The sequence below is a fragment of the Pezoporus flaviventris genome, unplaced genomic scaffold (assembly GCF_033815535.1).
Source record: "Pezoporus flaviventris isolate CSIRO_AGI_PZ_B2104156 unplaced genomic scaffold, CSIRO_AGI_Pfla_v1 ptg000097l, whole genome shotgun sequence".
NCBI lineage: Eukaryota > Metazoa > Chordata > Aves > Psittaciformes > Psittacidae > Pezoporus > Pezoporus flaviventris.
Genome location: NW_026892645.1, coordinates 4,528,111 through 4,553,599, shown reverse-complemented (window position 1 = coordinate 4,553,599; position 25,489 = coordinate 4,528,111). Strand labels below are relative to the sequence as shown.

Genomic DNA, 25,489 nt, shown 5'->3' with positions numbered 1-25,489 from the left:
ACATCTCCAGCATCTCAAGATGGGGATCCCACCCACTCTATTTCTTTATCCAACTTATTCTTCCTCCTACCTTGTCGACAGCTGTACATTTCCTGGCAGATTCTTCCTGTCACAGGCTGCATTTCCCTTTTGAACAGTCTCACCCAGGAACTGATATCCCAGTGACTGCAATGATTCCATTTTCTCTTTGTCTAAAATTGAGCATTCACTGTCTTTCCAAATGTGTAAATGAAATTTCAGTTTAACAAGACATTTCCCTGAAATTTCTCAGTTACAGACAGCATGTACATGAAGCATAACAAAGTATTATTTAGAATTTACCAAACACTTTTTATCTTCAAAACACTTAAGCTACACCACCGAGTGATTTAACCTATGCTATCCTCCTCAGTTAAGACACCACGTATTACCTCTGTACACAGGTAAACCAAGCTATAGATACACTTGCGCATTGCAAAGATGCATTTTGACCTTGATTATGTCACTGAAAGGCTGCACACACAAGCAGGACAAAGACCAGTACATAACAATTTTACAGGTGATACAACACATAATTTGGCAACACTAAACCGAACACTCCTGCACACACGGCAGCCCTAGTTTGAACTCGGGCTATTAAAAAGATGAAATTCAGCCCCCACTCTCTGAAAAAAAAATGGCAACTAGTTTCCTTTAAGAATAATCTGCTGCAAGAAGAGGAGTCATTTCAGAGCTGGAGAGGGTTTCTCAGCTCTAATTACTCCCGATCGCTGTAATTTACAAGTTTGCTGTGGGTAGAAATCGCCAAGATTCACACATTTTCAGATCAACAGCTGCCACTATTAGAGAGCAAATCGTGCAACCTTCTGCACCACTGCAGCAGGCTAGCTGTGGCACCGACAGGTCAGAAACGAGAAGAGGAAGGTGCCACCACAGCACAAGGGTGCCAGCAAACTTCAGTAGAGGACAAGAATTTCTCCCTCAGCACCCTTGAAGGAAGCTTGAAGGGCAAAGCACGGAGAGCAGCGGAGCATGTGCATTCCTAGTGACACCATTCTCAGGTTGGGCTTCCCTTCCATCCCTGCAGGTTTTTGTTTTTAACCTTGGGGTAGTCATTAAGATGGGAAATATCACATTACATCCAATTTACCTGGCAGTTCTGGGGCATACTACAAATTAGGATTGCATTCTACTGACTGTATGTAGAGGGCAAGTTTCCAGCTCCAAATGATCAGATTTTTCCAGACATAAGACCATGCAAAATACTTAGAGGCCTCTTGTAATAGACATACACTTTATCTGTATGTGGTACCTTGCAGCAAAAGATCATGTAAATGTCTGCAAAGAGGGCACTGGTCCTTATTTAACATGTGAGATGCAAAAAAAGGAGATGACTTTCCTCAAGGTCAGACAGCGAGCTGGAATTAGAGCTCAGTGCCAAATCCTCTGTTCTACCATTAGGTATCAGACAGGCCCATTAGTGTGGAGTTGCAAAGGGACTCCAAGTTACTTACAGTGCAAAGCAAGATGCCGGTCTTGGATTTTAGGAACTCCTGGAAGACCTCTGTTCTTTCCTAGAGAATTGATTCAGAAAAATGAAAGAGTGCTTATGCACATTACAATCAAACATAAAGCAAATTAGTTAATGTAACAATTTAACAACTATGCCTTGTTCACTAGATCATGTACAGCTTCAGAAGCTATTGACTACACTAGTTCCAGTCAGACTGTTTCTGCAAATGGAAAAAAATATATCTATGGCATACAGGTGTGGTCCTGAGTAGGAAGGCAAAGCACCTGGGGCAAGCCTGAATGCCTTTATTCAAATCAAAGCAGCCAACACCTCCAGGGTTTGCACAGAAGCATGGCCCATATATGTTAGAAAGCAGTAACTGTTTTACATGGAGAGGGGATCCACAAAAGATTAGGCAGCAGCAACAGAAGTACTGGCATACCTTATGGGCAGCACATGCTTTTGTGAATGCAAGAAAAAGCTGGACATCTTGTCTGTCCAGTCACAAGATGGGCAGGATAAACCCACTTGGTTGACACAGTGATATAATCACATCACAAGAGATCAGCTTCATCATGTGCCCAATGAGGCATGCAGACAGTCACTGGACTGTCTGAGTAATTATTAAGTATTGGGGATGCTCAGGTGCACAGTTCCTCACATGAACTGTTGTGGGATAAGTCTTCAAAGTAACAGGGCAGGAGGGAGGAGATCTTGGCTAAAAACCCCTGCCCAAGGGGGCAGGGAGGCAGGACTCCTGGGGCCTGCAGGCAGCTGCCACAGAGCTCCCAGGACACCCTCCCATGGCCTTCCCACAGGAAATGACCTCATGCTGGCGAGGGCCACCAGTGGTGCTGCTGACACCGGGATGAAGGTTGTTCCTTACATCACATTACATAACCATATTTACTATCACACAAGACAATTTCTGAGCACTAATAACTCAGTGGCACGTGGTCTTCATTTGCCAGTACCACCTATCCACCTCCACTCCCTCTCCTTAGCTATGAGAAATAACCACACACACACACTCCTTTGATCCGATTCCATTTACTCTTTCCCTTTTCAGAGCTCAGGCTGTCGCTGGCCTCAGAAACACCATACCCATTTCCTTCCTATGCCTTTTGCTTCCTCCTTCTGAAGTATCCTTGTTCCCAAGCTTCAAAAGCCTTCCACCTCAGAGTTCTAGAGATTAAGTGAACGTCCTGTTATGTTGATGATACAGAAGGAACCTTACATATTTGACTCCCAGCTAGGGGTACTGTTCCAGGAAGGAAGAGAAACTTGGGCCTTGCTGACACACTGAATCCTCTGCTGACAAAAATTAAAGAAGAGAGCACGCTGTATCTTGTTGACAATGACAGCAGCCGTGCTCAGCAGTACCATATGGGATCCACAATTTAGCTCCATTAATGCTCTTAATTTGAAGACATCGAGCACTAATTACACACTGGGTACTAAAAAGGCAAAACCCTTCCCCTGGTGCCAGCTACTTAGTGGTGTTCTGTTGGCTTAACAGCTGGTCAGGGTAGAGTTGGGCCAGACCAGGCCTGCTCACTTGCTCAGGCAGGCAGGTTGAGGAAAGGCCAGACTGCAGGGACAGTAAAGCACATGTTTCTGGTCTCCACAGGATGGGAATGAGTGAGAAAAAACAATGGCTCTTCACCTCTTGCTTCATCAGAATTGCTCTATTCATTTGTGATCTCTGCTGTGCAGCTCATAGTAAAGCAGTAAGTCTCTCCATCACAGATCAAGGACAGGATCAGGGCCTGAACTTTCAAGGGAGGTCCCTCAGCTACTGAAATGCTGCAGCACCAGTTCATTTGACACTCTTTTCCTGGCCTTTCAGCTGTCTGTAGCAAGCTTGAATCTCATCACCCAAGTCTATCCAGCCAAACCTAGACTTATTTTGGGGCAATTGCTGTTAATTGCTATTATTTCATCCCAGGGAAGAGCAGCGTGTCAAGCACACCAAAATGAAAGCCAAACTGCTCCATCCTCATCTAATGGGGCAACTTACTCAGTAGTTATGTTTCAGAGCTTGGATGAGGTTTTCCTTTGGCATTAAAAGCCTGTCTTGACTGCACAAGAGAGAACCATAGATACATAAATGGTTTAGTGCACCCACTGGGAATACAGAACGGCTGTCTCAGCCTGCTGAAATAACACCTCTTGCCTCTTCAGCTGTGTTTTTCAGATATAGCTACCAAGCTACTTTCCAGAAGCGGGACAATATTCTTATTCTCATTAGCAGATGGAAGAGTGAGGCCCCTAGAGGTGAAATGACTCTCTGTCCTCTCTTCTGCCCTCCTCCACAAAATAATAAATCAAAGGGAATAAGGAATAAAACAGTGTATCCTGACATTCTGAAAATGCTTACTTCCTGTTCCATATTGCCATGCAGTCGTAGAAACTGTAAGCGTGCAGAAGAGAGAGATGAATGTTCAGGTTGTTCTGACTCCAGCCCGCCCGAAAGGACCTTTAAGAGGAGCTCATAGTAGAATTCCACTTGTTCACAGCTGGAGAAAAAGATGATCATCTTGTGGTGTTTTTCAAACTGTGAGAAAACCAAGAAAATTGCACATAACCATTTCTATAGGTCTCTCTCAATTCCGTGATCACTATAAGATTTAGGTGACTTCCACTTCCAGAGATATGATTATCCATGAAAGGATAACAGAGTTTGACACCAAATACTGAGCCCACAAAAGGAGTACGAGTACATGCTGCACAAGTATCTCACTTGGCAGCATGAAAGACACAATAGCACCTCAGCTCTCTTGTGGCTGCCTGTACACTGGATGTACTTCAAAGCCCTAGATCTATCCTTGACAGAGTAACAGATAAAGGAGTTGGAAAGGGCAAAGGGCTACTTAGTAATATAAATGCAAACAGAGACTCACCTTGCATTTCTCAAGGATAAAAGCTGCTAACGTGACAAGCCTCAGTTTGCTGGGGACCACCATGACATATTGCTTGAGCTTCTCTGGAACAGCAAAGTTTTCCTGCTCCATGCAGTTTGATGAACCACTGCCTTGTCCATCCATTTGTGATGCTGGTCTGATCTGGGTTTCATCTGCTATGGAAATACTGATGGGATCATTCAAACTGATATCAGCCAGCTGTGTTACTCCTAAATCATAGAAGATGAAAAACACATGAGGGCCAGTCTGGGGTGCTGCTGGGAAGGGTGAGGAAATAGTCACATAAAAAACCCAACTAACACAATTCCAAGTGAAAAGCAGCAAAGACCAAGGAGCTAATGAGGCTCAGACATTGACAGAACACCCCTGCAAACTTCTGACTTTCCAGAGCTTAGCCAGGCTTAGATGCTGTGGACTTCACCAAAAGCACCGCAAGCTGCTACTTCAGCCAGCTGGGCCATTTTACATTATGTAAAGGTCTTGACCAGATAGAGAGTGTTTGGCAGTCCTGCTTTCTAACAGTGTGTGTGGAAAAAAACCCAACACACCTTCACACTATCAGAAGTGCAGGAGCCAGGAGGCCTGGCTCATTCCCTGCCTCAGTAACTGACTTCTTGCATGGCACTGAGCAAGTCACACTTGGCTGTCCTGTCATCAGCTTTTTGCCTTAATTCTATCTTTGTAAAGCAAAGAAACAAACCAGTGCTTCCCAGGTTCATGGTGAATTTGATCTGGAATTTCAGAGACATGTATGAGGACTATATAAGTATATATACACTGACAAAAATTCCACTAACAAAGGACAAGTGTCATAAGCCCAAAGAAATCAGCAAACACTATTCCAGTTCTGCGAAGTGCATCAGACTGGGCTGTAATATAATCAGACTCAACTGTTTTGTAGTTTCCTGTGCATTATTGAGCTAAAAGAGACACCATCAACCTATACCCTACCTTCCGTGAGGGTGGCTGAGAGCAGGACATTCTGACGCGTCTCCCTCTCGGCATTTAAAGCATTGAGTATCACAGTTACATCCTTCTCAAAGCCCAGGTCCAGGATCCTACAAAACCAGCAGAGGTGACGAAAGATGTTGTTGGAAGGAATGAGGGGAAAGTCTTCATACTACATGAGCCAATTAGGAAGAATGGAAGTACTAGAACTGATCAGATCCTCGGCCCATCTAGTTTCGTGTTCCATCTTCAACTTTTGCCAGGGTCAGAAGACACTGAATCTCTGCAATGAATAATTGTACAATAATCTGTCCAAAGGGGACATTTCTTGATAATCCCAGCCACCTGGTGCTTGGCTGAGGCCACTGAGCATGAATGGTTTAAGATCTCTCATTATTATTTTTTGTTTATATTTAGTGAGTTATGATGCAGAGGGTACCACAGTTATTTTCCACATCTAAACCCTTGGAAGTTTACCTGTCTGCTTCATCAATAATCAGCCACTGAGTGCGACGGAAATGAATACATTCTGTGGACTTGATGTGATCAACCAGGCGACCAGGAGTTGAAATGAGGATATTTATTCCTTTTCGTAATCTGTTTAGATTAAAAACAAAATAAAACCCACATACACACAAAACAACCCCAAACAAAACACCAAAACAAAACAGAAAACACCCCAAAAAAATAAACAAGAAAAAAGAAAGGAAAAGAAAACATACAGGTTAGCAGTAACTCTGGAATAGGAACCTGGAGTGAGGAACTGGAACCTACAGAGGAAAACGTTACGGCTATAGCATCGAATCAGCAGGGATGGTACCTTCTCACTGATTAAAACTTGAATTTATTGCACAGCTAAATCCTATCCTTGATCATCATCAATACTCAGAGGCATACTGAGGACAAGGTAGAAGAAATACTAATACTACTAAAAAATCCAAACCACCCAAGCTAGGTTTTCTTTTCTAATTGAGTACTGCTCTTACTGTCAAGAGTAAACTTCTTTTACTGTCAAGAGTAAACTTCTTTTTGTGTATGGTTATACGAAGAGAAATTAAAATTCCATTTTGGATTACCAGCTTACACTTCAATTCTGTCAAAGGGAAAAAAGAAAGATTTTTAACACCAGGAAATCTCTTTTCCAGAAAGCAATTTCCCCCATAACAAATACTGTAGACAGCACTCAGTGGTAAGCAAATACAGGTGTTTGTCAGAAGAGGAAAAAAAACACTGACACAAGAGATCATCTTCTCAGAAGGCTCATCAACATTTTAGAAATAGATCTAACTGTGGGAAGTGAATACTTCCTGCTGACCCAGTCACTGTGTCTGTGTAAGATCCAGGGGGATCACAGCTTGATCCAAACTCACAATCCTCTCTCACAGTAAGAAAAGCACTCTAAAGAAGAGCAACAGATAAAACACTGTAGAGCAGAAGAACTCAAAAAACAATTTAAGAACTTGGCTTCCTACCTGGCTTTTTCCGATTTTCTCTTTTCTCCCCCCATTAGCACTCCAGGCACAATCCAGGCAAATGGCTACAAAAAACAAAACCCAAGACCAATATAGATTCTTCTTAATAAGGGACAGAGCCTAACCCAAAAATGATGTTTCTCAGCAAAAAGAGAAAGGACTGGGGCTGACTGCAGTGTGCGCCTCATTTGATCTAACAGCCCACATGCTCTCTCTCACCCACAGCTACATATCAATGGCACCTTTAGTTCTAGCCATGTAACTTGCTTCCCACGTTGTCTAGGAAGATAGAAATGCAATCATTTTTGCACCACTTCCAATCACATAATAAATTTCTTTTTCTTCTCCCCATGTTGTCTAAATGTTCAAAGACAAGCTACAAGGCTATTTCTTCATCTTGCCTTTAAGCAGTATTTTCCTGTGGCCAAGGGAAATCTCAGGAAAACTCAGGACCTATGAAGTTTACATACACACACACACCTACCCACACACAGTCACCATGTCTGTGGACATTAAATATCAGTCTCATTGATACTGGCATGAGTTTTTGCCACTTACTTTAATGAGGTCCAATCCTTCATTGAATCCAATATTGCCCAATATTTACAGGGGGGATAATCAAAACACAGTACTGCCACTGCCTCACTCGAGAAGAAGTGCAGGACAGAAGCAGAGCACAGCTTGTAAAGACCACACAGATACATGACTGGTAAATAGGCTTAAGCTTGCACGGGTCACTGCTTGCCAGAAATGCTCCAACAAAATAGTTACTACAAAAAGAGTTTCTTTTTAAGGCTTAAAATAAGGAAGATGCCTAAGCAAGATCCAGGCAGTTGGCATTAAACTAATTGTGCCAGGAGCAGCCCAACCAATCTTTTTCTCTCTCAGTAATTACACGATCTACTAAACCCTCCAGTCATCCAGCCCTTCCAAGGTCCCAGTGAGACCAAAGTCTAAATCTTCTGCTTTGGGTCACTATAGCAGTTCACACTGGACTCAACGGTCACTACACGTTATATGTAACAAAGAAAAATCAAAGGGGGTCAGTCCAGACTTCACGCTTTGAAAGACATTGTAACAACTTCTAATTACTATGGAAGAAGACTGAAATTAAACTTTAAACTTTAGCATGACACAACAAAATCATACTTGGTAATTCCAGCACTAAAAAAAACACTTGGAAACTGCCTTATTATTTCAAGTTAAAAACAGAAGAGAGACTGGGAATATGGATCAGATAAACGATCTGGATACCTTCTAACCTCATGGTAAGATATGCTGCCTCAATTAAAAGGAAAGCACTATCATTTAATAGCCTTCTAATTTCTCTAGCCATTCAACTGGCAAAGCTGTTCACCAAGTTCTCCCCATCTGAAACCCATCTGTCTAGTATTAGTTTCAGTAAAATGGTGCATGTCATTGTGAGAGTTTCCATTCATAACTCAGACTGAAACAATAATGGGTACTTCTAAAAGCAAAACCCTGTGAAAATCAACTACACTTGTTTATGAAAACATGTGCAACAAAGGTGCTATAATTAAGCATTTAATTCTTCATGTAACAGTTTAAAACACACCACAGGGAAATCACGCACTAACAGAAAAACAGATTTATCTTTAAGGACCACATATCTTGCCAGATGCTGAATTTCCTTATCCATTCAGTTGAATTCACAAGAACTGAAGTTGCTTTGCAACTCACAGTAAGAGGCTCAAGAACAAGAAGAAAACAGAGCACTGAGTTCTTACCTTAAGTAGCTTCTGCATTGTGTCAAAACTCTGGAGTGCAAGCTATGGAAATCAAGAAAAGAAAGTGAGCTCTGAAAAAGTTCGACTACGAACCCTTTTGGCTCAGAAATCTGTAAACTCTATGTATATCATCAGAATTCTAAAAATGTCCTTAATCTTTCCTTTAGAAGCTCCTTATTATTTTATTCTCTTGCACAATCCTTCTCTTATCATATTTGGACTTGTTCAGAAACCTTGCTGTTGGTTCAGCTCCACAAGCCAGCTCTCAGGACAAGAGAGACTTCTCTGGCTCTGTGAATGCCCCAGGGAGAAAATAAGCTGAAGCCACACAAGATTTTGCCCCACAGGAAGAGTAGAAGGGAAAATGGCATAATTTCTGGAAGAAAACCACTATGAAAAGGAAAAGCACCTGACCCACAAAGTGATCACCTCTGTATCTTCCTACCTCTCAGTTTCCCAGTCAGCAGAACAGAGATGATGTACAAAAAGCTTACACACCTAATGTCCAGTCGCTAGGAAGCATTTAGTTTGGGTTTCATGTGCTGTCTGACAGCCATTTCTGCTGTGGCAGCAAAGACTGAGAAAGGCAATAATGCCTCCCTACCTCATTCACAGACTGAGTACGTGATCAGGGCTTAGTTATGGAAGTAAAACTATTTTAAATATGTAAATTATTTTAAATATATAAAACTTTTTAAAATAAATAAATGCTCTGACTACACATGCTACATATTATATTGGCCAAGCTCTCAAGAAAGGATACTGCTTTCAATAAAAAACTAAAGTAATACCAACTGTAATTACAAATTATCTTCATAAGTACTCTCCACCATCCTTTAAACAAGCTCAGGAACGGTTTCCCCATGCTTAGTATTCACACAGCATCCTAGAGAGGCAGTAAGTTTGCTGCTGTAAAAATTTAAATAGCTTCAGAGCTTTCTCCTTTCACAGAACTGAGCTGAGATATTGCACTGCAGGCTGCATAAAATATTGTGCCCCAAACCAGATACCTGCAATCAATCCTCCACATGGAAGTTATTATCACTTGACATACCAAAAAAAAATAAATAAAAGGTTGATACCCTCCACTGAAATTGCCTTTGTGATTGCAAATAATATAAATCAAACAGAAAGAGTTCAGTGGAGAAACCAACTCTGGGAAGCCTCATCTTCAGCATTCACTTATGGATTTGAAAAGGGCTTTAAAAATGAAACCTCTGTATAAACCTACACATTCACAAAGCTGACTTAATTGGTTTTGCTTGCTCCCCTTGCGTGAGCCAGGCAAGCTTCTCCCTGCCTTGCACTGAGCTAGAATGTTTCTCCAGGACTCAATATTATTTCTGGCTGCGTAAGGAAAACTCAGAGATTCCTTCCTTCTTTGGTATAGCACTGAACAAAAAAGACAATATGCATCCAGAGAGCAAGAGCTCTTTCTGTGAGGGCAAGACCTGTGCAAAAGAATAGACAACGTTTCCTAAGACAGCCGCTGGTGGGCCCACATCTACACACTAAATATCAGTGTTCGAACACTCTGATACAGACAAAATCAGAAGAAAAGCCACATACCTCTCTTGTTGGGACTAATATGAGTGCGTAAGGCCCATCACTGCGCTGCAAACAGAATACAAGGTCCACTAAGAAGAATGTAGCACTGAAAAACAGAGTGCTTCCACACCGAACTGCTGTTAGCCAACCAAATGACTTCTGAAGGGGTTTAGTACAAGTTTGCACACAGCAGTTCGGGGTACTCCCCCCTCCCACCTTTTAAAGAAATCAACAGTCTTTCAAATATTGATACTGCACTGCCTTCTCTTCCCTGCTCACAGTCATACCCAACATTTTATTCCATACACATATTGTTTCACTCCTGTATTTCTGAGTTGCATAAATACTCCCACGTTTAATGCACAGCAACAATGTGTAGGTAGAAGTTGCAGAAAGTAACAATCCAGGATGGGTTGGAAACTTTTCATCCAGCATGGAAAGTCAGGATCTCTTTCCATAAAATGCACAGGAGATGGCAGATCTGCAGCAGCCTTTTCGGGTCAACCAGATGATCCAAACTGGGAGCAATTATTCTGTTTCACCTACCTGTATTTTTGATTCCATTCCTTGCAGAGACTGTACAAGTGGAATTCCATAGGCAAGAGTTTTACCTTTTTAAAAGGGAGAAATTTGGAGGATTTTTCATCAATAGAACTTGTGTAAACTACAGCAAATTAAAGTAGCATTCAGCCTACTATTCTTAAGCTGAGGTCAGAGTCTAGAAGAGTTTTAATTAAGTGTAAAGTTCCCAGAAGATTAACAGGCAGCTCACCAAAGAGTCAAATTAAAAAACAGAGAGGTGGTGGTACCCCACTAAGAGCTACCTAAATAAAAAGCCCCACCCACCCAAGCAAATGAGACATCCAGACACAGCTTCCTGCAGAGCAAGCACCTAAGCTTGCGTAGTGAGAGTGCGCACTGTTTAGCTCTGCTGTTTCCTGGCTCTGTGTCTCCAGCATGAGCCTTGGAACAGGCTCCTGTACAACGGATGGCAGCTGCACAGCAACAGCCAGTCCCAGCACTGTGCTGATACAGAAGTTTGCACAGCATCTGTCTGTGTCACAGCAGTCCCATACCAGGCTGCCCAGCCTGTCACTTATATGAACTGTACTGGGAACATGAGGTTTTGGTTCTATATTTGGGATCCAGTTTAATATGCCATATGGGAGGAGACTGACAATTAAATACTGACCTGAACCAGTCTGAGATCTCACTAGAGCATCTTTGCCTTGCAGGAGAACAGGAATTGTTTGCTTCTGAACACTGCATCAAACAAAACGGGTTAGGAAATATGAATGCAACACAGGTCTGTTTCAAGACTGTTTACCCCAAATTCCATGCATTCATCTCTGCTGTGTAGCTACATCAGTAGAGGTAATTTCTAAGGAAAGCCACAGGCAGGCATCGGGTATGATAAACTGAAAAAAGATGATTTTATGATTCAAGTGCCAAATTCAAAGGCAGGACTCAAAGGTTCCACCTTCAGCTGTGACAACTCACTTGCTGTGTAACTTACAAGTTATTTCTCATCCCAGATTTTGAAAGCAACAAACCCTATGGTAAGTGGCACAGCATAACAGATACTTCACAAACCAGTGACATATAACAAAACAATCACAAGTGACTGGCTTTATAGAGCAGTGAAGTGCAAAGTTTTTATATGAATTTGCTTACCTGGTCATGCTACTTATCTTTAGGACGGTTTTTATTGTGGAGATCTAGAGAGATAATAAAGAGCAGTAAACAGGTTTCATTGTCAAACTATTCCTTTTGTTACCTTCTCTAGTACAAGACAGATCAGAAGACTGACACTGATTCTTTACATTACTGGTCCGAGGGCAACTGGATGTAAAAGTTCCCATGATCTCCAAATACTTCTTGGTTAATCAGAATTACGCCATTGCCGGTACATCATGAAATATCAGACTTGTCAAAATACTGCACTCCCAGATAGTTTTCTGTGGGTTTTTTGGCATTATAACTGCAGAAACTGAAGGGTGGGACAGTGTCTTTAGGGATGGGTCAAGACACTGGGGAGCATATTGACCTAAGAGAACACAACAAAATCAGGCAAAGTACTGGCAAGCCTGTCCAAATCACCATGAATAAAGGTGCATCTCCTAGCTCCCTAACCTGCTCCCCATCCAAAAAATCATGTTTCAAGACACACAGCCTTGCTGTCACTCACCAGATGTGGATGGAGGTCCAACTGGCTGAAAGAATCTGTAGTGAAAACATTTTCTTGTACCTGCTGCACTGCTTTTCTGTGTTAGGGGGACACAAACAAAAATAAAACAAAGCACATCATGTGGTTAAAAACTATACAACAGTAGTCTGTGTAGTAGTTTGCCCAAGTAAGGGCAAGAATTCTAGACACTGAAAAGGGGTTTTCCTACTATTTATAAATATATCTAAAGTACCTGTGAATTTCTGGGATATCAGGGTTGTTTCTAAACAGGCTGGATGTCTTAATGAAAGGTTTGCTTTTCTGGCTTTCATTTCGGTTGTCAGCCAACTGCTTTTTAGGAGTAGATTTCTGTGATGAACTTCCCTTCTGCCTGATGTCAGCCTCTATAGCAGGTTTCTTGAAGGTGTTTACTGATAGCTTACATTTACGTTTCAAAGGTGGGTTTCCATTTGGTGACTGAAGCTTTCTTTTTAGAGCACCAGACTGCTTTAATGTTAACAAACCAGAGAGAAAGAATTCATTAACAACTGAGAATTAACAACATGGTATCAAGATGAACACAAACATTAGCCCACAGATAGAACCCCTGCCCCATAACTGAAGAAAGTAAGCTTGATTTTTGCAGCTAGGCAGCTCCTGCTCTACCAGATTCACCAGCATGCCTGAGGCTTCTGAACATCACTGAAATGCAGAGACAAATCTTAAGTCATATATAGTGCTCATCTCTACAAAGGATTTTATCTAGCTTCTCCAAAACACACTTGAAAAATCTCTTTCAAAAGCTCTCCAAATCTCCTGATTACATTAAAGCCATCCCTGCAGGCTTCCTTCAATCTGTGGCCAGGAAGGATGGCCTGTGCTTCACTCCAACTTCTGCTTCTGCCAACCCCCAGCACTTCTGAGCACTTGATTTCTTCTTCTGCAGCAATGAGTTTATTTTACTGATCTTCCAATCATATTAAAAACAGCTTTTGCTCTCCCTGTATCCCTCCAGGAACAATAAAGAAAATTAAATTTAACTTCCTTTGGTCCCCAATGCTCTTCAATGTCCCCAAGCCCTTCTTCAATGAACTTTTTTTTCCTCTCCCTGACACTATTGCAGAGCTCCTGAAATATGTGAAATATCAGCACAATCCTGCCCCACTTTTTCCTCTCGTCTCTGCTCCTAGTTGCACACTCTGATTTTCTTCTATGACCTATACTGTTTCACTCGTTTCTTCACATTTTTGGCAACCAACCAAACCCCAACCTCCTTCCTCCAACATTCACCATCACAAAAGTGATGGTGGTGGTGCCCTACCTCCAAGCGCCTCATATAACCAAGGTAAATCCTGGCAATCACTTAACTCTTACATACTTTTGTACAGTATTTTAAGAACGATTTAAAAATTCGGAGCAACAACCAAAACAACCCAGAATCACTATAACAATAACTTTAAAATGGAAGTACCTAGGTAACCCATTCTTGCTCATCTTTCTTCAAACTGATGTAAAGCACCTATTCCAGCCCTTCACAGCATTCCCACAATTAGCAGTTTACTCTAAAACACGACTTCCCCCCCCCCCCCCCCCCCCATCAGCATTTCAGGGCATCGCTAAATAAGGCAGAAGCCTGTAAGAGCGTTACCCACAGCTTCAGCAGCCACCATACCAGTCCGAAGCCGCCAGCAAGGCAAGGGAAGAGCAGAGCAGCCCCGCTGAAGGGATCAGAGAAGCTCGTACCTCGTGTTTCCCACCACCACTACCCAGGGCCGGCCCGTCTCCGTGCCCAGCACGCCGGCCCCTCTGCAGACACCAACCCCGTCCCTAACGGGAAAGCCAAAACCTCCATTTAACAACTTCTTAGACTCTTTCCCCCCTGACCGCGGCTCCCCGGGCCAGCCCCAGCCGGTGCCCCCAGCTCCACTCCTGACGGCAGCCACGGCTTCGGCCGGCAGCAGCCTCCCCGCACCCGGTAAAGGGATGGCTGTCGCTTGTCCCGGGCCGGGTCCCCGACCTGCCCTGGCAGCACCTACCCGGCTGCGATCCCGCGACGCCAGGCTGAGGTTGAGGAGCAGCGTCCCGCCCGCCGCCATAGCCCACCGCCTCCCGGAGGGCCCCGGGACCGTCCCTGGGGCCGGGCCCTGCGCAGGGGGATGGAGGAAATGCGGGTGGAGGGTCCCCAGCGGGGACGGTCACTGTCCCAGAGCGCCCCTGCCTCAGCCGCCCGCCCTCCCGCAGGGGCCCAGCGGGGCACGCTCCGTCCCCGCCGCCCGCGGGGCGATGCAGGCAGCGGCGGGGCAGCCCCAGCCGGGCCGGCCGGGGGCTTCGGCAGCGGCGGTGGCGCATGCGCTCGGCAGCCCGAGCGGCGGCGGTAAGATGGCGGCGGCGGAGCGTGGGGGCAGCCCCTCGCTGTCGGCCGGGGAGGAGGAGCCGCCGCTGGGGCTCGACTCGCTGGTCGAGGAGGCGGCGGCCGCAGCTCCGAGCGCCGGGTTCCGGCTGACGGCGGTGCGGCGGGAGCCCGCGGTGCGGCTGCAGCATGGCGTCAGCGGGCTGGAGCCGCTGGCCTGGTCGGAGGACCACCGTGTGTCGGTGAGCACGGCCCGCAGCATCGCCGTGCTGGAGCAGCTCAGCGACGTCCACAGCGGCGGGCAGGAGATGGTCATCCACCGCACGGCCGTGCCCGCGCCCTCCGCCGCCTGTCTGCTCAAGGTGAGCCGCCTCCCGGGGATGCTCCTGCCCCGCGCACAACTCGCAGCGGTACATGCAGCGTCTCGTGCGATTTAAAAGCATAGGGGAATAAAGCCCCTATATATAAACTAGTAACGTGAAGGGGGAATTAGAGCCGCTACCGAGTGGATTTCAGGGATTCTTTTCTAAGCATCACTTGAGCTCCAGCACTTTGCTGACAAACAAAATTTTAAGTAGAAATCTCCCTGAAAGACTTTTGCAGCAGAGCTTCAAGGGGGACTTCTGACACTCCATAGCACAAAGAGGTAGCAAGTCTGGGTGCCTTATTATAAATAAGTCTGTTGTCTTGGGCCTTTAAATATACACTTAAGAAGTAGAAAACGGGCTCTTTGATTCAGCAGACAAAGGTTCAATAGTTGAGAGTCAAAGCTCTACGAATTCAGGCCAAAAATTAAGCTTAAATCTTTAAAACTGCAATTAATTAACCATTGGAACAGTGTAGTGTACATTGTGACAGAGAATGCTCTGTTTCAAGTGGGTATTAATTCCAGGAAAGTCTTCCCTCTACGACTGTTCTTAGATATTCTTTCTGTTACCTTCTAGGTTGGTCCAAAGAAGGAGGTAGCCGAATGCAAGGAAAAGTTTGCAAATTCAATGGATCCAACTGTTAGTCAAACTTTTATGCTGGATCGAGTATTCAATCCCGAGGGGAAGTCTTTGCCACCCATGCGAGGATTCAAGTACTCCAGCTGGTCACCGCTGGGCTGTGACGCCAACGGGAGGTGCCTGCTTGCAGCTTTAACCATGGACAATCGACTGACCATCCACGCAAACCTCAACAGGCTGCAGTGGGTGCAGCTGGTGGACCTGACGGAAATCTATGGGGAGCGTTTGTATGAAGCCGCTTACAAACTTTCCAAGGCTGACACTCCCAGGGGGGAGTTAGGAGACTTCCCTGAATTTCAGCGGCGGCACAGCATGCAGACTCCAGTGCGCATGGAGTGGTCGGGCATCTGCACCACTCAGCAGGTCAAGCACAACAACGAATGCCGGGATGTCGGCAGTGTGCTCTTAGCAGTACTGTTTGAAAATAGCAACATTGCAGTTTGGCAATTTCAGCTTCCATTTCTGGGTAAGGAATCAATTACTTCTTGCAATACGATAGAGTCTGGAATCTGTTCCCCAAGTGTGTTGTCTTGGTGGGAATATGAACATAACAACCGAAAGATGAGCGGACTTATTGTAGGGAGTGCTTTTGGACCGGTTAAGATCCTTCCTGTCAATTTAAAAGCAGTCAAAGGCTACTTTACACTGAGACAACCCGTAGTCTTATGGCAAGAAATGGACCAGTTACCAGTGCATAGTATCAAATGTATTCCTCTCTACCACCCATACCAGAAATGTAGTTGTAGCTTAGTGGTGGCCGCAAGAGGAGCTTATGTGTTTTGGTGTCTCCTGTTGATATCCAAAGCAGGTCTGAATGTCCATAATTCCCATGTGACAGGGCTTCATTCTTTGCCAATTGTATCCATGACTGCAGACAAACAGAATGGCACGGTGTATACATGCTCCAGTGATGGAAAGGTAAGGCAGCTCATTCCTATATTCACAGACGTTGCTTTAAAGTTTGAGCACCAGCTGATTAAGCTCTCGGAAGTGTTTGGCTCTGTCAGGACTCATGGAATAGCTGTTAGCCCGTGTGGGGCATACTTGGCAGTTATTACAACAGAGGGCATGACTAATGGTCTGCACCCAGTTAACAAAAACTACCGAGTCCAGTTTGTCACCCTTAAGACTTTTGAGGAGGCAGCTGCCCAGCTCTTGGAATCTTCTGTTCAGAACCTTTTCCGGCAAGTGGACTTGACAGACCTTGTACGCTGGAAAATCTTGAAGGATAAGCATATTCCTCAATTCTTACAGGAAGCACTGGATAAAAAGATTGAGAGCTGTGGTTCCACCTACTTCTGGCGGCTTAAGCTATTTCTCCTAAGGATTTTGTACCAGTCAATGCAGAAAGCTCCCTCAGAGGTCATGTGGAGACCTTCACATGAGGACACAAAAATCTTGATATCTGATTCCCCTGGGATGGGCAGCACTGAGGATGATCAGGAGGAAGGAACTTCCAAACAAGCCAGCAGGCAGAGCCTGTGTGGCACTGGCAAAGGTATGGACATAGATGACACTGCAGATGATTCTCTTCCTCAGTCAAGTGACATAGGAGGCCGTGAGCCAATGGAAGAAAAGCTTCTTGAAATACAGGCACAGATTGAGGCAGTAGAAATGCACTTGACACGAGAACACATGAAACGGGTGTTGGGAGAAGTGTATCTACACACATGGATTACAGAAAACACCAGTATTCCCACCAGAGGAGTCTGTGACTTCTTAATGTCCGATGCTGGCTATGATGACAGAACAGCACGAGTAAGTGCACCTCTATGCTCTGGGGGTTTGGTGTTAAAAGTTACTTCTTTATCCCCCCTCCATATCCTTAATTTAAATTACAACTTTGAGGTGGGAAAGAGAACTGTAATCACGTCATCCTTGCCAGTCAGCTTAAGTTGTCATTCCTTGAAATTGTGGAGTATGAGGGAATGTAAATACAGATGGTGGAATTTGCATCAGGTACAGTAAAGAGTAAGCATGCCTGAGTTTTTGCGGAGTGAAGAGAGCTATGGTTATTATGCCCCTGTTGGTGGGTTACAAACACGTACTAATTGAGAAGGATATTGTTTTCATGGCTAAACTTATTTAATCACTCATCTCTCAAAACTAAACTTGGGAGTTATTTCCTCCTGACAGTTGAATCTGCAGTTCTAATTTTAAGAGTTGCAGTAATGCTTTATCATTGAAAATACTGTGATTGTTCAGGTGATACATCAGGTATTGTCATTGCTCCATGAGCCTTCAGTAGAAAGATCAGTTAAAGGGGTTCAGAAAGTGATTGTGTTCTGTAAGTGGAACCCAGTGATTCAGAACTTTGTGCAGGACTTCCAGTTAACCAAACTGACTGAAGGTCTTTGTTACAGCAGACATGGCCTGAACCTTCAGGCATGCTTGCATTTACTGAACTGCAATAAATGAACATAACTGAATGCTTGGCCATGATAGGAAGTCCTCCCAAACTTGCAATACTCCCTATCAAAATAGAAGCATAACTGCAGGGACAGTACCCTGACTATTGCAGTGTGTAGAGTAAGCGTTTGTGGCAGGAAATAAGTGACAAATGAACCTTGCACTGGGCAATGAAGTTTTCTGAATATAGGCATCAGACAAAGGAAGCTTCAGTGGGAACACTGCCATCAGCCTCCTGGCTCTTAAGACTTGATGACAGGAATGTCTCAGATATCTCTGTACCTCTTTGTATGAGCAGAGAACAGGGTTTTTTCAGTACCTAAGTCCTTAAATCACTTGAAGTCTAAAAACCAACCCTTACATTGCGTCCAGAAAGACAGAGGAAGGGAGCACATTCCCACTACTGATGTGGCATGGTGGTCTTTCTCCTGGACTTAAAAGCAAGCAGGCCACAGTGTCGCTCTCAGTAATTCACTAGGGAAGTATCCTGGCAGAACTGCGCTTTTCTAGCATCCAGTTACTGTGAACTGAAGGTTGGAGAGGGTGCTTTTCTTACCACATAAACAAGATTTTTCTTTTTTATAGCGATTAAAAAGCTGACTTACAGATTCTGTTTTAGCTATTGTTTGCTGTCACATTTTAAAGGTCCTTGGAATGCTGTTTATAGCTACTGAAATGTCAGAGACAAATTCCATCACATACATGTACTACTATAAATTATGTATACTCTGAGATGACTACTGAAGACATGCATCCAGGTAATTTCTGAACAGGATCTTTTTAGCACATCCATTGTGATAATCATGAGAAAAAGCGTTGCTGTAATGATCAGTGGCATTCCCTAAAGTGGTGCCAGTACTTCTAAAATCTGCAAGTAGGTTAACATAACACTATTGCTCTTAAACTCTGTATTCCTTTACTGTGGGACAGAAGTCTTTAGGAGATAACAATAAAATGAGAGTAAATTGATACTTACCAATGTGTTCTATTTCTAGTGCTTTTGTTTCCTTGAATACAGTGAAGTACATAGATCTTTGCATCCTGTACCATATTCTAAAATGACAGTATCCTGAGAGACATTTCCACCTTTCAGTAGGCAGCTTTGCTGTATACAGTGCTGACTGCTCTGTATTCCAGGTGCTGATCGGCCATATCTTAAAGAAAATGAACAAACAGACTTTTCCAGAGCACTGCAGCTTGTGTAAAGAGATCCTGCCATTCACCGATCGCAAACAGGCAGTCTGCTCCAATGGACATATTTGGCTCAGGTAATTGGTTCTTAAAGAGTTTTTGCCCTCCTCTGCATAATTTAAACATACTTATATAGCTAACCTGAAGTACTTCTTAGTGCTGGAGTAAAAAGTCATGAAGCTTGTTATCCATGCTGCAGTTAATTGCAGGTTTTGCTGGCTGTTATCTGTCATCTCCTGAGAAAAGGGAGGGCATTGTAGACTGGATTTGGTTCTTTTATCAGTGTACCATATTTAAAACAAATGCTTTTGATCATGAACTTCTTAATTCAAGCAGAGGGAGGATGGGGGCAGGGAGACAGTAGGAGAGGGAAACTGAAGCCCAAGTCATCCTTTGGAACAGCACAGTGAAGGAGGGTTTGTTCCAGCTACTTGAGCATTTGAAAACAAAATTATTTAACAAAAAAAAAAGATTGGAAACAGCCACATTGAAAAGTCAGACAAGTTCTGGAACATATAGGAAAGAAAACCTTCCAATATAGATATATCAGGTACATAGTGCTTGTCCATGGAGACTTGGCAAGTTAGTAGTCTGTCACAAAGGAAAACATTTGTCTAACAGATTTTATGTGTTAATTTTGCTAAATAGTCATTGCCTTAAAGACACCATGGGTCTTCCCCTGTGCAGTAACCCTCAAGCTTTTTACCTTTTCTACTATGGCTAACATTTTTTGGCCAGTGATGAAACTTTTTTCAATAGCATATTGACTTCTGGCCTTTTTCACGTTGGTGGCCACATGTAATTGGGTACAGTTGTGAAGTTTCATGTATCTGAATTGATAAATCATTCATTTTTGTGTTTAATGGGGCTCCCTTACTCTGAGAAAGCAAGGTATATTTGGAACAGAACCCAGCTTAAAGTAAGGGCATAGGAGCAGGTCACAAAAACATAATAAACCCCCAAGCCTCTTGATAAAACTTCTTCTCCTTTCACAGGTGCTTTCTAACTTACCAATCCTGCCAGAGTTTGGTGTACAGGAGGTGTTTACTTCACGACAGCATTGCACGGCATCCAACCCCAGAAGGTAAACTCTTTCTGTGGCCCAAAGGGGCAGGATTACATATTCCTAAATTCTTATCTGCAAAACAACTTGAATTAGTTTCATTGTTTTTTCTCTTTGAGGCAGTTACCATGTGAAGTATTAGGACCCAGCATTTCACAGTATCCCATTGCTGCCCATGCATTAGTGGCATATGTTAATTACAAAATACTGACTGCAGAAGTCAATTCATAAATACTACATTTTAATGAGAGCTGGGTAAACACATAATCTGTGCTGGAGCGCTACAACAGTTAGTTTATATTCAAGTTGAATATATTAGCATCTAGTTCTGCAAGAGGGTCTTTGGCATTCTACTTCAGTGCAAGCTCTGTTGATCCAGCACAGGTTAAGAAATAGTTAGCACCGTTTGGCTTAAGTCCCAAACCTGCCATAAGTGCAGCATTCAGAGACAATAATGAGCCAGTCAGCCTGTTGGCTATGCATTTTCAGAGTTTGAGGAAGGACAAACTGTGGAAGAAAATTGTTTTCTTCCTGACTGGTAAAAACTTAAAAAACAATAAATAAAAAAATTAAATAAATCATGGAGTACTCTAACAGTTTGTCTTAAAATGTAGGTGATACTTTTTCTCTGCCCATAATAGGTGGGTATTCCAGTCAGCACTAAGGATCAACTACAGAACTTAAATTTCTATAGAGAGGCTGTAAACTTAATTACACTGTATTTGAGAGGGATGAAGAAACAGGAACCAGGGACTGCATTATATGAAGGATCTAAATTCATTTAAGAAAATGAGAACACTACATTAGTATGTAGTATGTAATGATACAGCATGGTATTTCACCTTGATTTTTTTCCCCTACTGAAGAGGAATTTAAACTGGCATTACATGAAATTTCAAGACAGAAATGGAGGTGTATTCCCCTTAACTCTCAGTCCTGCATGGTAACTATATACAAAGTGTTTCAGGATTACTACTTAGTTTGTTCAACTCGGGCATCATTCCTGCGTTCACCTCCACCTCCAGCTTTAAACAACTTGTGTTCTTATTTGCAGATCCTGAATGGATCAAGAGGTTACTGCAAGGACCTTGCACGTTCTGTGATTCTCCTGTTTTCTAGAGAAAAGCTATGTAAAGATTGAAAGTACTTTCTCTACTGCATAAGCTCCCTTCAGTCTCAAAGGATATAGAGTACAGGAATCAGACTTTACTGGAGGGGAAGGACATTGTCCATAGCCTTGTAAATAGAACATCACTAGTTCTAGAAACTCCTTGAGTCCAGAGCCCATTCCATGCTCCAGAAACAGGAATACATCTGAAAGAGCAAGTTTATGAAGTGGTTTGGAAATGCACTCCCCCACTGAAGCATCAGCAGTTGGACATGCTTCCTTTTGCTGAAAAGGAACCGAAGTCAAGCACGCAGCATGAACTGTCCTTTCTGCCTCACAACAGTGTGACTTCCCAAAAGCCAGGACGGGAACAGCGGAGCTGCCTCTTGAATGCTCTTGGTGGGTAGAGAAGGCTTCAGCTTGTAGTGCTCTCACTTGCTTTTTAGCAAGGACTAGCACTTGCTGCAGAATATTAAACTATAAAAATAATTTGTGGTTCTAATTTCTTGCAGAGTGAAGCGTATGCCCGTTACGGCCATATGAAATAAATTGGCCGTTACATTAGTTTTACTTACAGTCTAGAAGAGTAACTGCCTCTTAACTGTTGTAACAGTATCGCAGTCAGAAGGGTAATATTGACTGTCTGGGTCAAATATGGATGAGCAAGAATAATTTTTAAACGTAAAAATTATTAAACTAATAGCAATTAGATTAAACACTAATATATATACACACACACATTATTTCCAATGCTCCTACGTTTCTTGCCCCACTTTCTTTTCCTGAACTAAATTCTAACTACTTCCTAGCTTTTTGACAACATATATGCCTTTTGTTTCACTTAACCCTCTACCAACAGGAATGATCTTTTACAGTGTAACTCAGTTACTAAAACCATTACCAATTTATCTTATTTTTAGTTAAATTGAGAGTCTCCCTCATACAATAATCGAGTTTTTTGGAAGTATGACACACAAGTAATCACTCTCAGCTGACGGTCTCTGTTTTCCTAATAAAGCAGTAGAAATCCCACAAACCAACAAAACACCCCAAACCCAACCACCACCACTGTGGCTGACACATAATAGGTAAGGTTTCAATGGGTGGTCATGGAATCTGTTGAAGCTATTCTTTGTATAATCCTGACCTTCTCATCAAGAGATTCATAAATACACCAGTGATGTAGCATGGCTGAGCCCAGAAACTTACTCTGCTTCCTAACTGTCCTATCAGAAAAAAACCCACATCTTTATATCTCATGCCTGTGAGGAGCAGGAGAATAATTTTCAACTTCTATGCAGCATTAAGAGGAAGAATACCTCAAAACCATGTACGGTGATTTGGTGCAGTTTATCTTGTTAACTCCATGTTGTCAAATATTCCAAAGTTCATGTATTTACATTCTTCAGAGTACCAGCCTGGACACTCGGATATGTTGTCCTGTCTGTGGTTCTCATGACACTTCTAATTGTGTGTGAAGTGCTCTGTAGCTATTTGAGAAACCAAGGAACTGTGTGACAGTATCAGACTCCAGCAGTGCATGTGTGGATCGGTACTTAAATTTCCTTGAGTCAATGACTATGCATATCTTTTTAATGTTCCTTCACCTTCAGTAGGAGCAAATCTTTTTCAGCTAACATTAACCCAGGTCCTTACTATTCTGTGTTTCATGCATTAAGCATGATAGCGCTTTGACTGCAAATAATTAATATGGTAGCCTAGAACAGCAGAAGTACATCTGTCTGTAAAATAGCCTTGTTTGTAAATATCCTTGGAAGTGATACCAGAACTGTATTAAAGAAATGTTTAGTTTTTTATTGCTATGCATTGAAAATTGAAATTACTTCAGTGTGTCTGCAGAGAAGGAAAGTGTAGATTGTGATAGCACCTAGTAAAACAAAGAGTAACCTCGATACCCAGCACATGCGCAGTTTGGGGCCAGGTGCTGTACCTGGTGCAGCGTTTACCTCCTCCTTCCCAGCGCTGATGGGGTTTGGGGGGAACAGAACATCAGTTGCCACTATAAGCTGAGCAGAGGGTTGATTCACTGTGGTAGAGAAAACATTTTAGATGGAAGTGGCATGTCCTTGTCCAGGCAGTCTTGGCCAGTTCATTAGTGAGTGCTGTTCTCAGAAATGCACCTGACTGTGGAAGACATGAGAGAACTCTCCAGAACCTTGTACATCAAAGACCATTTCTTCAATACTGGCTTAGAAACCATAATAATATTCTGATCTGCTGAAGTGTTTATGTCTGGCTGACCAATAGGTTCAGCATGATACTATTAGGTTAATTCCTGGTGGTTACTTAACAGCAGTTCTCTTGACTTTCCTGGACTGAGTTTTTGATGCTTTAGACATGTAGAAGCTCTAGTACATGGAGCATTAACATTGCAACTTTAATGTTTATTTTCCTTGTCTTTCAAGGCAGTAGATACTCAGTATACCATTGCCAGTTTATTTAACATAGGATTCCATCATTGCTGGAAGAATGGAATTTTAAAGCCAATGACGTCAGCTTTGTCTGCATGCCAGTGGAGAACCTTTAGCACAAAGCTTTCACTCCTCACCCTGACCCATTCACCAGAGGTGAATGAAATGGGTCTCCGTGGAGGTACCTGCTAGTTTAGATTTCTGCTGGGAAACACCAGGTTAGGAAGCTCCTTTTTGCCCCCCCTCACCATGTAAGTAAACAAGGATAACTTGAGCTTGGCTGTAGTCATCTGGAGCCCCGTCCCATCTGCCGAAGATGCAGGGATCTTAACAAGAAGGAGCTGAGCCTTGAAAGTGTCAATCCAAGGTAGTTTCTCACAGCTTGAAGAGGTTGGTATGTGTGCGTAGCAATGCCCACAGAGCTCAAATTCACACTTATAGTGGAGGAGGGCCTTCTATACATACTCTCACTTAAATTTCTGTCTGTGCTAATCTTTGGCTGTACTCAGTTCTAACTCATACCTTACACTGGAGATGTTCCCAGACACTTGGTGTCAGGTGGAATATTCTTTCTGTCACTATTTTTTAATGCTAACTCAGTCTTTAGCCCTTGAAGGACCTGGGGCTCTTGCTGCTCTGTCATGACTCAGGTGGTGACCTCAGGAATGTCACAGTGGCTGGTGGATGATTGCTGTCACTGTTGCAATGCTGCCAGTATACGGGGCACTTGGTAGCATTAACTATGCTACACTGGGGGGCCGAAAGTGGAATAATTCCCTGTGCTGTCCTAGGCCATGGCTGAATCAACCCAAATGCGAATCCTTGGAGCACTTTATCACAGGAGGATTCATGCGCTGCTGAGAGCCTGCGGCAGGAGTCACAGGACTGCACCAGCCCCACAGCGTTCTTACTGAACACGAAGGCAGGAGACCAGCCTTGCGATGGGAACACCCAAGAGCCATCCACATGGAACTGTTCAGAGGAGAGCTTAATTTCATTACTCTGCTAATCTAGTTGATCTCTTCATCCTACTTTAATTCCATTCTGGGGTGCGAGGGTTGTGGCTGCCAGACCATGTGGTCACCAGGCTGACCAAAATGCAAAGTTGAGTTATAATCCTCAGTTTCTGTATTTTTCCTTTAAGATTCAAGTTCACAGGAGGGTGTGACAAGGTTGCTGTGAATATCAATGCTGTGTATATGGCACACTTTGTAAACGTGAAGCAAACCTGGATGAATGTTTTGTATACCACCACAGTAGCACTGTAACCATGCTCCTTTTTTTTTACTCTAAATAAATAAATAAAGTACTTGTTTGTAACGCCTGTCTTTTAAGGGACTGAATTCCTGTGAGGGACATGGGGTGCTAAGAGCTGAGACTGGCAAGACAGAGCAGTGTAGCTGAACACTCAGACCTTCAGCACAAAGCTTCACACTTACTTAAAAAAGGTGTAATAATAAAAAGCTCACTGTGGCCACTGTCACAGAACAGAGGTGGTAAAACCTGGAAGAGGACCCAGATCAGGCACTGCCCCTCAGCCACACAAGTCCCTTTGTATCATCAGCACAGGGTCAGCCCCTCTTTTCCCTGGTTTCCCAAACTGCCACCTGCGATGCTCCAAGTCTGAAAA

General features: G+C 43.3%; 2 protein-coding genes across 4 annotated transcripts in view; one reads left to right on the top strand and one right to left on the bottom strand.

Moving 5' to 3' along the window:
- Window positions 1-13,984, bottom strand: part of DDX31 (DEAD-box helicase 31) — a 48,382-nt gene extending 34,398 nt beyond the window's left edge. The window contains exons 1-14 of the mRNA XM_061476549.1: window positions 13,952-13,984; window positions 12,553-12,803; window positions 12,321-12,396; window positions 11,807-11,850; window positions 11,325-11,395; window positions 10,679-10,743; window positions 10,154-10,198; window positions 8,585-8,626; window positions 6,837-6,901; window positions 5,842-5,961; window positions 5,368-5,474; window positions 4,396-4,625; window positions 3,873-4,049; window positions 1,494-1,553 (exon numbers count right to left, since the gene is read on the bottom strand). Of these exons, the coding sequence (XP_061332533.1) occupies window positions 1,494-1,553; window positions 3,873-4,049; window positions 4,396-4,625; window positions 5,368-5,474; window positions 5,842-5,961; window positions 6,837-6,901; window positions 8,585-8,626; window positions 10,154-10,198; window positions 10,679-10,743; window positions 11,325-11,395; window positions 11,807-11,850; window positions 12,321-12,396; window positions 12,553-12,803; window positions 13,952-13,969 (1,371 nt within the window). The 5' untranslated portion in view covers window positions 13,970-13,984. The remainder of the gene's footprint in view (window positions 1-1,493; window positions 1,554-3,872; window positions 4,050-4,395; window positions 4,626-5,367; window positions 5,475-5,841; window positions 5,962-6,836; window positions 6,902-8,584; window positions 8,627-10,153; window positions 10,199-10,678; window positions 10,744-11,324; window positions 11,396-11,806; window positions 11,851-12,320; window positions 12,397-12,552; window positions 12,804-13,951) is intronic.
- Window positions 13,985-14,647: 663 nt separating this feature from the next.
- GTF3C4 (general transcription factor IIIC subunit 4) lies at window positions 14,648-25,179 on the top strand. 3 transcript variants are annotated; one of them, XR_009747434.1, is made up of 6 exons: window positions 14,648-15,011; window positions 15,594-17,414; window positions 19,203-19,333; window positions 20,252-20,340; window positions 21,374-21,826; window positions 24,651-25,179. XR_009747434.1 is itself a non-coding variant. In XM_061476548.1 (5 exons), the coding sequence occupies exons 1-5, from the start codon at window positions 14,679-14,681 to the stop codon at window positions 21,436-21,438; spliced, it is 2,439 nt and encodes an 812-aa protein (XP_061332532.1). In that variant the 5' UTR covers window positions 14,648-14,678; the 3' UTR covers window positions 21,439-23,244. The 3 variants fall into 3 exon arrangements, 1 of the variants encoding a protein (XP_061332532.1); XR_009747435.1 differs by lacking the exon at window positions 24,651-25,179 and adding an exon at window positions 21,940-23,244; XM_061476548.1 differs by lacking the exon at window positions 24,651-25,179 and having other exon boundaries at window positions 21,374-23,244.
- The last annotated feature ends 310 nt before the right edge of the window (window positions 25,180-25,489 follow it).